This window comes from Myotis brandtii, unplaced genomic scaffold (assembly GCF_000412655.1).
Source record: "Myotis brandtii unplaced genomic scaffold, ASM41265v1 scaffold320, whole genome shotgun sequence".
Taxonomy (NCBI): domain Eukaryota; kingdom Metazoa; phylum Chordata; class Mammalia; order Chiroptera; family Vespertilionidae; genus Myotis; species Myotis brandtii.
Genome location: NW_005362270.1, coordinates 1 through 11,239, shown reverse-complemented (window position 1 = coordinate 11,239; position 11,239 = coordinate 1). Strand labels below are relative to the sequence as shown.

General features: G+C 50.9%; 2 protein-coding genes across 4 annotated transcripts in view; one reads left to right on the top strand and one right to left on the bottom strand.

Annotated features, from left to right (window-relative positions):
* IGFBPL1 (insulin-like growth factor binding protein-like 1) overlaps positions 1–10,248 on the top strand; it is a gene marked incomplete at its 3' end in the record, with an annotated part of 14,749 nt that extends 4,501 nt beyond the window's left edge. Inside the window, exons 2-4 of the mRNA XM_005870678.2 lie at positions 3–91; positions 9,104–9,213; positions 9,956–10,248. Of these exons, the coding sequence (XP_005870740.2) occupies positions 3–91; positions 9,104–9,213; positions 9,956–10,248 (492 nt within the window). The remainder of the gene's footprint in view (positions 1–2; positions 92–9,103; positions 9,214–9,955) is intronic.
* The window catches only part of LOC102249834, a 47,961-nt gene extending 36,863 nt beyond the window's left edge, over positions 1–11,098 (bottom strand). For all 3 annotated transcript variants that reach the window (XM_014543198.1, XM_005870620.2, XM_005870625.2), the window contains exon 1: positions 11,024–11,098. The gene's annotated coding sequence lies outside the window, so the exon portion shown is untranslated. The remainder of the gene's footprint in view (positions 1–11,023) is intronic.
* Between the last annotated feature and the right edge of the window lie 141 nt (positions 11,099–11,239).

The window sequence follows — 11,239 nt, the reverse complement described above, 5'->3', positions numbered from 1 at the left end:
AGCGTTTGCGCACTGCGCCTGCGCGCTCGGCACGCTCCTGGAAGGCACCTTGGCCACCTGCACAAGGTGCGCGATGGCCCCTGCGAATTTGGTGAGTCCGGCTTCCGCCCCGCAGTATGTCCCTCCCTCCGCCCCGCACCACGATGGACAGCGCTGTCGAAGCCTCAGTTTTCCCTTCAGGATCAGTTTTCCTGCCCGGCAGGGTGCTCAGGGAGACGGGCAGGAACTCACATCCTGCGCCCTCCCTTACTAAGCTCATAGTATGTTTTCCTCCACAAGACTGGGAGTTTGGGAGTGGCAGGTCCTCACTGTTTGGATGGAGAGGGAGGGGACGTGAAGATGCCAGAGGAGGAGGAGAGGACCTCCAGACCAGGACTCGGGAGCTACTCCGGGGAAGTAAGACCTTTGGAGACCTAGGCTCTGAAAAGATTATAGTGCCGGCAGGGGCAGACCCAGGTTCTGTGGAGCTAAGGCTTAATACAATTTGGAAGGTCCCACTTTAAAGGAATTGAAAATTAATCATTGCTTGGAACCTAGAAACTTAAAGTTCATTAACATTACAATACAGTTGTTTATGGGTGCGCTTGCCGCTCACCCTCTGTGATTTTTAAAAATCAAACAAAAATAAATCAAAACATTAGTAAAGGAATACCCAGAGATGCACTCTGCCAGCCCACTAGATTTTGGAGAACTGCCCCTTTCTACGCTGCCTGGAGGGGCCGGTGGAGAGTCTAGGGTGAGTCCCCAGGAGTCCAGCTTGGGGTTCTGGCTAAATGCCTAGGTCAGTGTAGTGACTTCAGCTCCAACAAGGGAGCTTTGGGGGTGGGGGAGTGCCTCAACAGGCATTGGGAAGTTTCTATTATTATTTTCCCAAAAGCATTCCAAGTAGATGCATGTCCAGGAGACCAGTGTTGGAGATGGGGCGGGAAGGCTCCTGTCCCAGGAACATGAAAACAATGTTTCATGCGCCTCCTTGGAGCACAGGAAAGTCACCGATGGCTCTTCCTAGTTGGGGCTCCCACCAGGAGAGAGCTGGCCGGCACTTCCTGTACTGCTGGTTCCCTGAATGACCTTGGGCTGGTCTCTTCTCCTCTGTGGGCCGTGTCAGCCCCTGTGGAGCCACTGTTGAGGTCCCTTTGTTTCTGCCCTGTGGCCTTTAAACAGTCCTGTCTCCTTCCTTTTTCTAGTTCCTGTCACTCGTTTTTTACAATCTGCTTCCTCAGCAGTTAATTCACAGGCAGTTCTCTTTGTCTCCAGACAGGTAACACTTTCACTCCACATGCAGGAGACATAAATGCTGACCAGGTCCCCGGAATCTACTGGTGTGGAAGGTCTCAGATGATTTTTCCCTGGAGTGGTATTCTGTTCCCAAGAGAGAGAGATGCCTTGAAAAATATTTAAGATGTTTAGACCAAATCTACTATTATGGGGAGGAGCCAGCGACAGGGGGTGGGGAGCAGGGGGGACCGGCCAGGGGGACCAGTAAAGCCTGACCGGCTCCCAGGTCCCCTACACCCTGTTCTGTGCTCTTTCAGGACAGGACTTGATTGTGTGACGTTAGGCAGGTGGTGGTTGCCATGGTTACCAGCGGGCGGCCAGATGGCAGATGGAAACCCCATACACCTAATTCATTGAAAATTACCAAATGACAAGTAAATGTGACAGCCCCTCCACTCTGATCTATGGGCCCTGAGGCGCACCTCAGGCACCAGCCCCGGGTGAAAAGATGTTCGTGGAGCCAAATGGAGGCAATACAGAAGCTGCTTTTAATGATCCCATTAGTGACAGGCATCAGGCCTCCCCGGAATTTACTTCTCCTTTCCCACCAGTAATTGTCAGCTGCTACAGAGCCGGCACTGTCTTCCCGCCGTCGCTTCTTGTCCTGAGATGTATGTGTGGCCCCTGCCCCTGTGTCCTGGTGGGGCCTGAAGGTGTGGACGGGCTCTTTCCCAGCTAGACCAAGGCAGGGCGGCACCTCACTCTGTGCTGCCTGAAGCCACCCTCTATTCAGAGGACGCAGCAGGAGCACTTTTAACAATGCCCCGGGGGACCCTGGTTGAAGGGAAGCAGGCGCAGTCACAGCAGCAGCTGTTCTGCCTCAAAACTGGCAATAAAGCCACCACCCCTCCCCAGCTCCTCACCTACCCCTCACTATGCGAGCTTCCCACTTTAACAGAGCGAAGCCTCTGTAAATATGTATTAAGTTCTGCACAGCGGGGGAGGTGTTCTTACACATGCCTCTCAGGAGCATTTGGAAACAGTTTTCAGGCTGAAATGCTTCCCTTTCCTCCTGTGCTCTGAAATGCCCCCAAATGCCTAATAATGAGGGTCATCCTCTGATTAACACACATTTATTGAAGACCCACTGTGCTCCCACCTCTGAATAACTATTTACTGTCGGAATATATTCAGTAAGTATATTTGCATCTCATCTTCTTACTCGGTTTTTACAGCTGTCCTGGCCAGGACTCTCTCCCATTTAATAGAAGGGAAAGCTGAGGCGCAGACTGGCTACTCTTGAGTCTTGAGGGTTTCTCAGTCTGGATCTACCCTCCTGTCCCCCGCACCCCCCCAAGGCTTGTTGCCGGTTCCTCTGTTTAGTACTGGGTGACGGCTCCTGAGAGGAACAGGAGTAGCGTCACAGAAGAGAAAGCATATGAGAGGAGCCTTGAAGGATGAGTAGAAAATTCCCAGGTTGAGGGGTGAGGGAGGCGGAGGTGCTGGGTGGGCAAAACGGTACCAAGGGACCATTGGTACCGTTTTGCCTACCCAGAGCTTAGGGCAGGGTCATTGCCAGTCTGAATGCCAGGCTGAGGGGTGAAGCTTTGTTCTATACAGAATGATTGGTTCTGTTTCTCAGCTGTAAGGAGGCGTGGCATTCTGTGGTTATTGCTGTTGTTACGTTAAAAGGCTGTGTTGTTCCTTCCAGGTATGCGCTCTGATTAATTGCTAACATTGGGAGGGGGTGGCGTCCTGCAGACCGTAGGTTGGCGTCCTGTTTCGAAAGCTAAATTAGATAGGAGCAGGGTCCTGTGCCAGCGCCCACCAGGACACTAAGCCTCTGAAGCTTCAATAAGCTCTTAAGATCCCGAGTCTTGGAAAATCTACCTCGGTTGGAAGTCCAGCTCCACTTAGACATATGTCTTTTCGAGGCATGTGTTACCAGGTAACCAGGAGAGGCAGCGAATGCCACTTTGTGAGAGCGACAAAGAAGGGGGCCTCGTGCTCAAAAGCCTTTCAAGCGCAGGGAGGGGCTTGGGGCGCAGGCTGAGGGGAGCGGGATTAAGCTGTTTCTCATTCTACGTGGTAAGGTGACTATTAGCATAAATTACAAGGGCTGTTCTGCAGGCTGATCATTAAACTCTTGGTGGGGCGCTTTTTCCTGCAGGCAGATGGGGTCCTGGGGGATGACTTTTGATATTCTTTCTTTCCCTAGCACCATTAACTTGAAAGAGATCTCAGAGGCATTGGGAAGATCTTTCATTCCGGCCGTCAAGGACACAGCTGATGGGGTGGGGGGACGGACCACCACACGCTGTAATAATATCGGTCCCTTTCATTTGCACAGATCCCACAGTTAGTGACACAGTCACATTCATTCTCTCCCTTCACCCTGGAGGACGAGGGCCAAAGTCTTCGTCTTCATGTGCACATAAGGAGGAAACGGTTCGCAACTCGCCGGAGCTCCTGTGCTGGGCATTTGAGATTCCCTCGGTACCATTTTGCCCACCCACTGCTGCCTTTGTTGGGGCACACCTGGGTGACTATTTTCTGTTACCTGGTGGGTAGATTTGTGCTGTCCCAGCATTTCCAGGGCTGTTGCCGGCACGAACAGAAGGAAACAAGTATTGAGCAAGGAAGGGCTAGAAAGACAAAGCCAGCACGTTCAGACTGGACCGACCAGGCACCATCCTCCCTCTTGAAAGCCATCTGACTCCTGTCAAAGGCAGGTAGACGGGAAAGCCTGGCTCTTCCAGGAGTGTGGCAGCTCTGGCAGCGGTGAGGCTTTGCCCCGGGCTCGCCCGAGGAAGGGCCGTGGCCTCTGGGGCCTCCAGAGAGGACTCTCCGATAGGTCTGCTCACCAGAGCCCATAATAGCAGTGATGGCGAACCTATGACACGCGTGTCAGAGGTGACACGCAAACTCATTTTTTTGGTTGATTTTTCTTTGTTAAATGGCATTTAAATACATAAAATAAATATCAAAAATATAAATCTTTGTTTTACTATGGTTGCAAATATCAAAAAATTTCTATATGTGACACGGCACCAGAGTTAAGTTAGGGTTTTTCAAAATGCTGACACGCCGAGCTCAAAAGGTTCGCCATCACTGCATTAGAGGCATCTTTGAGGAGACCATCCTGGGGGAAGCACCACCTGCCTCGTCCTCGGGTCCCTCCATGGAAGCCTTCACAGTTTGCAAGGAGTCTTGTAATTGTTCCTCACAACAGCATATAGGGATGGGAGGGAGAATGGACCCCGGTGCCCATTTTAAAGAAGAAGAAACTGAGGCCAAGTCATAATACGGGGGTGTGGCCGAGACAGGATTTGAACTTGGTAACCTCCTGCCAGTGGTAGTCGTGTGGTTGAGTATCCCAGTGCCACACTTGAATGAGCCCTTGGGGACAGAAGTACTGGGGATGACCTGCTAGTGTTAAGGACACATCACCCATTCAATGGTATCTTCACAAGAGCTGCTCCCCTGGGGCGATGCCCAGAGGGTTTTATTCCTGGGCAGAAAAGAGTCAGCATAGCAGTGTATCCTTGGACAGGCCTGCTGGCAGGGAAGTCCCTGGCTGGTGTCTGGGAACTTGGATTTCAGGAGGATGCCGAGCTGAGAGCAGTGCTCACTGTGCTTAAACTGAAGGAGAGCTGCTCCCCTGCTCTCCTCCTGGGAGCCTGGAACTTCAGTGTGTAGTAGGCAGAGGGAGCCCAGGTGGCCGGCCCCCACTAAGGCACTGAGTGTCGAGTGAGCTTCCCTGGTAGATGGCATTTTGCATGTTGTCACAATTTGCTGCTGGGGAATTAAGCATGTCCTGTGACTCCACTGGGAGGGGCTCTTGGAAGTTTGCACTGGTTTTCCCAGTCTTTGCCCCAAGTGCCATTTCCCTTTGCTGACTTGCTTTGTCTCCTTTCGCTGTAATCACAGCTGTAAGTAAAACCATGCTGAGTTGTGTGGTCTTCCTAGGAAATCATCGAGCTGAGGGGTTGTCTTGGGGACCCCCAACATAATCCCTAAGGAATTTTCTTGTACTGGAATGGCGTCCAAACAAAATAACGAATGTTTCACTTTAAAAATCAGTGTGGAGCCCAGCAGTGTGTCTCACTGGTTGAGCGTCGACCTATGAACCAGGAGGTCACGGTTGTGGGCCTCATCCCTAGTAGGGAGCGTGCAGGAGGCAGCCCATCAGTGATTCTCTCTCATCATTGATGTTTCTCTCTCTCTTTCTCCCTCTCCCTTCCGCTCTGAAATCAATAAAGGATATATATTTTAAAAAAATAAAAATCAGTGTTGGGTTAATAGATTCAGTCCCTGTTCTTCCAGACCCTTCACCTGAGCCTTGGTTTTCTCATTTGTAAAATAGGGATAAATGCAGGGCTGGTGTGAGGGTGAAAAGAGTAGTGTACCTGGACGTGTCATCTAAGGAGAGGGCAGAGCTTGGAGCCAGACCCCCAGGCTCATAGCCTCGCCCCGCCTTTTACGGCTGGGTGACCCTGCCTAGCTCCCCTGGCTGGCAGCTGCTGAGAGCTGGAAAGGTCAAATGGGTTAATACCCCTAATCAGCAGAAGAGTGCCTAGCACACAGCAAGCTCAGTGTTAGCTGGTGGCATTGTTGCCATTGTTACGATGATGATGATGATGATGATGATGATGATGACTGATTGTAAAGAGCTGTTATGGATAAAAATGTTTTCAATGTAAAATCAGACAGGTTAACATTAAAAACAGATTACTATGACAAAGAGACACAAGGACAATTTTCTAGATAACCGGACTGTCCTCTGACTTGGTTATGGCAGCGGTTACACAACTGTATGCAGCTATCAGAACTTAGACCTGTACGCCAGAAAGAAAGCGTGTGCTGTGTGTAAATTTAAAAATAAAATTTTGAATGTCACTTTATCATCAAAAGCTCTTTTGTAAAAGAAATGGTATTTTCTGCCATGTGGAATCAGTGGCAAAGACAGCCTTTCCTAATTGCAGTTATTGAAAGAGAGGGAGAGGGGAAATGCAAGGAGAAAAATAGGAAATGTGATTTACTGGTTTATTCATTTAGACCTGAAAGGGATTGATGAAATCTCATTTAAAATTTATGACTTTACATGAACAAAAGTAAAGCATGTTGATTGAGTGTCCCTTTGGAATCCATTGAGGGCTTTGGAGTAAGACGTGATTCTGGTTGTTCCCACAGCGAGCCGTTCCAGGACTGGTTTGGGCTCCGGGGGGAGGCGATGCTGGCAGGAGGATGTGAATACATCAGACTCTCTTTGTCATCTGTGCAGATGGGGCTCCTGCCATAGAGCAGGGGCGTTGTGGTTCTTTGTGGCAGCCAGGCAGGTGGCTGGGCGCATTGGGCAGTGTTAGAAGCCTAGGACCTTGGTTCATCGAAGGGACGTTGACCACACTCAGGGACGTGGGTAGAGGGCAGTGAGATGGCCACAACTGAAGGCGTGAGCTGATCAGACAGACTGAGGGGGAAGAAGGGCAGTGTCTGTATTCAATTCACTAGAGGCCCTTGGGGCAGCCAGAGGGCTGTAGGGTTCAGAGGGCAGCCTGGGATAAACAGGCGGGAGTTATAGGGAAGTGGGTTTTTAGTTCCAATGAGGACAAGCTTTCTTACCAACAGAGCCCTTCAAGGATAGAAGGGCCTGGCTCTGTAGGTAGTGAGTTCTCTGTCACTAGAGGCATGCAATTGGAGGTTAAATGAGCACATCACAGATGGTCAGGCACAGGATCTTGGGGAGAGTTAGGACCTCTAGTTTTGATATTCTGTGGCTCTAAGATAGTTCCCCAGAGTTTTTTGGGCACCAGCTTGATGTTAGGACCTCTAGTTTTGATATTCTGTGGCTCTAAGAGTTTTTTGGGCACCAGCTTGACGGGTGTGCATCATAGTCTGTCTGAAGGAGCCAGACCAGTCTCATTTCGGCATCCTTTCACTCCTCCCTGTAGAGAGCGCCTAGGAAGGCACATGGGCATTTATTTAATTATTGTCAGCTGAATCCAGTGGCGTTGGCAGAGCCACGTCCTGGAAACAGGCCTTGCCAGAGGCAGGAGTGTTGTCAGCCTGACCTTCAGCCCAGGCACCAGGGGATGGGTTTCGTTATCTAAATCCAGCCAAGCACCAGGAATGAATACGACTCAGGCCCACCCAAGAATGCACATAATCTCCTTTGTCTTGACCTTTAGTAAAACTTCCTGGGTTTTGCTGTATAAAATAAACGTGCTGTTTTGGCTCTGGGTGCCTGTCTCTCCATCAAAGGACAGTGGTCCCACCCAGTCCCAGCTTTCCCTACTGTATTTGTGTCTGTCTCTTTCATTTTCTCAATCTCCCATCGCCCCTACTCAGGAACTGGACCGCTCTCTGCCGCGCTGGACATGGAAAAGAGAGAAATATTTATACCTCCCCTCTCCCCTTTTCTCCCAGCCTTTTGTCTCCCTCCCTTTGTTCTTCTTTTCCTCTCTAAGGCTGGCTTGCCAGGCTGTCCTTGAGTCATCAGGAAAGCCCCAGGAGTCTGTGCACTCTGCAGTTGGAGAATGAATGTGTTTGTGCTGTCCTTGAGTCATCAGGAAAGCCCCAGGAGTCTGTACACTCTGCAGTTGGAGAATGTGTTTGCTCTTTTATTTGTCACGTGTTTCTTCATCCAGTCATCTGTTTACCAGACCTGCGTCTGACCCCCGCTTGCACATTGTGTTAACTGAAACCATCACTTTCACACTCATCACATAGTAAGATCAGCTCAACAACCCTGTGATCAGCAAAACCCAGCAGAGAGCATTTTCCCGCCAGGGACCCACACTTCACCTTGCCCAGGACACCGTGGGGCCAGACGCGAGGGTGGGCCACGCTTGCCTTCTTGTGCAGGTGAGACAGGTGGAGCACCTGGACTGCGAGGCAGGCTATGATTCAGCAGGTCAACGCGGTGCAGAGCCTCTGGTCCTGGACTAGAACACATGCCCTCTCAGCCCTGCATGATGGGAGCCGTCCGCCTCTGGAGCGAGGGGGTGTATGCCATGCAGAGGCAGGAACATTGAGGGGCCGATGGAGAGCCTGAAGGCCAAGGCCCATGGACTTGATTCTTTTAGTCCCAGTGTGAGTAGAGCAGATGCCAGGGACAGAGAGGAGGGCAGAGTATGGAGTATGAGTTAAGAATTTCTAACTCGGATACCCACATACTCTCCGGTGCCCTCCAGTGAACCCACGCCCTCCCTCTCCTTTCTGTAATGTTCCATCAGCCTAGATCCACACTGCCCGACTCCCAGCCTCTACAGGGCTTCCAGGCCAGCAGTTCTGCCATTGGGGATGGGGAGGTGTGCGGGGTGGGGGAGGCCAAGTGGAGTCTGTGAGTCTGTGATATGCAAATGAGCGTCTTGAATGTCCCGCAGGGGGTCTCAGCTCCAGGGTGGATGCAGCTGTCTTAGGTGGCATTATTCTTTGAGGGCCCTCCATGTGGAAAGAGAAAAGCCCATCTGTTAGTAGACTCGGCTGTTGGTGAAGTGACACCAGCCCCTCCCGGAGCCCAACGCCCTGTCGTGCAGTTGAGCCAAAAGCAGATGGCACCCGGGGCCTGGGAGGGAGTGTGAGACCGAGCTCTGCCACAGACAGGCTGGTAGCTTTAGGAAGCTGCCTTTTCTCTCTGAATCCGTTTTCCTGCTGGTGGGGCAAAGACAATGGGTGACGAAGCACGCAGGCTCCCTCCGGGCCTAAGGCAGACTCTCCTCCACATGCCTTGCCTGTGAGTTTGTTCTGTGTGTGTGGAGAGCTTTGGTCTGCCACTGCCCTCCCCACGTTACACGGGCCCTGCAGGCTCGCCACAGTCGGGATTCTGGAAGCGGGGTCCTGGGTCCTGGCAAGGTAAAGGTTGTGTTCCCTTGTCTTCTTCCAGCTCCTGTGGTCGTCATCCCACCCCGAAGTGTTCACAACATCACTGGGGCCCAGGTGTACCTGTCCTGTGAGGTGAGGGCAGTGCCTCCCCCAGTCATCACGTGGAGGAAGGTATTTATATATAAGGACTCGTGTGCGCGCGCGTGTGCGTGTGTGCGTGTGTGTGTGTGTGTGTGCATGCATGCATGCATGTGTGTGTGTGTTTGGGGGGCAGTTAAAGGCTTTTTATCCTTTTAAGTGTGTTTGTGTGCATATCTGGATCAGAGGACTTTAAAGGGATATCTTCTATACCATTCCTCTGCCTCCAGGTTTATGCCTCAAAACATTCATCCTAAAGCTCTCTCCAGAGAAGAGCCGTTGCCATCCTTCCTGTGGCATTTGCTCTCTTGGTCACTCAGCTGTCGAGAAAGTTCTGCTGTTTACCTAGCCTAGATCAGCTGGAATGAAGTAGGAGACTACGTCACTGGATTGGGTTTTAGAAAAACTTGGCTGGTGGCAGATAGCTCCATCCTGTTCCAAAACTAGTTCTTCCTGCAGATCAATTTTTGAGCAACTAGCACAGATCCCAGCATAGGTTGTGCCTTGTTTCAACAGCCCTGAGAAGGGCCGTGGACCTCTGACCTGCCTCTGCAATATGGAGCTGGTGTCCACATCTTTGCCGTCCACCAGAGTGTGCTGTCTGTATATGCATTTGGGTTTTTTAAGTGACTGACGAACATTTTAACAGGAACAGGAGCTGTCAGGGTTTTGGCCTTCCCATCAGTGGGAAGATGAAGACAGTGAGGATGTCTGTGGGAGGTAGTTTCCAGAAATGCTTTCTCTGAACCATTCCTGGCTTTCCTGTCCTCTTCAGGTCACACAGTCTCCTGAGGGCACCCAGGCGCTCGAGGACCTGCCTGGGGACCATGTCAATATCGCTGTCCAGGTGCAAGGGGGTCCTTCTGACCACGAGGCCACAGCCTGGATTTTGGTGAGTAGCTCATTCGTTTCAGGTTACTGGCTGTTATTGACTGGCCCTTATAAAGCACCCTTTATATTTCTATTACATGTTACATGTTTCAAAGCTGGTCTTATCCAGACCTATTTCATTGGACCCCATAAGAACTCTGAGGAAAGCAGGGCCGGCAATATAACCCCTGCGAGCAGGTGATCTTCCATGGTCAGCAGAATTATGGCCCCAGAAAGAGGTCCCTGTCCTAGTCCTTGGAGCCTATGGATGGTTTCTGTTATGTGGCAAGAGGGGAGTAAGGTTGCAAATGGAATTAAGGTTGCTAATTAACTGACTTCAATAAGGAAGTTACCCCACATTACCTGGGTGGGCCCAATGAAATCACAAGAGTCCCTTAAATGTGGAAGAGGGAGGCAGGAGAGAGGCAGCCAGAGATGGCAGTGTGAGAAAGACATGACTCGCCATTGCTGGCTTTGAAGATGGAAGGAAGGGGCCACAAGCCAAGGAATGCAGGCAGCCTGTAGACTGGAAACATATGTTCCCCATACACTTCTAGGGTCTCTAGAAAGAAAGCAGCCCTGCCAACACCCTTGATTGTAGCCCACTGAGACACATTTGGACTCCAACCTCAGGAAGTGTAGATAATAAGTTTGTGTTGCTTTAAGCCATTAGGTATGTGGTAATTTGTTACAGCAGCCATAAGAAACGAATACATTTGCCTGAGACCACATAGCTGATAAGGAGGGAAGGCTTACTTTCACATCTTCTCATAGCTTTTCTGTGCCACTTGCAGCAGTTTTGCTAAGATGAGGGAATGCCAGGTGTTTGAAGGAGCAATGAAGTAATGAGACAGGGGTTCATGTTGGCCAAGTTGCTCTAACTCTTTGAGCTTCAGTGTCCACAACTGTAAAAAGAGGGCTTTGGACTGGACAGCGTCCAAGGGCCACTTGATTCTAACAATCTGTGACTTACCTGCGAGGATCCTGTAGCATGAGGATAATGATGCTCCCCCTTCACCCATGATCACCGTGTGTTCAAAACGAGATGGTGTGCATAAATCCTCCCCAGTCTGTAGAATGACTCGCAATTGATAAAGGTTGTTCTAACAAGAGAAAGCAAGAGAGGAGAGCACTGCTGTGGATCTGCTCTGCAGGGGCCGGGGAACAGGGTGCCCTCGGGGGTGTCTTC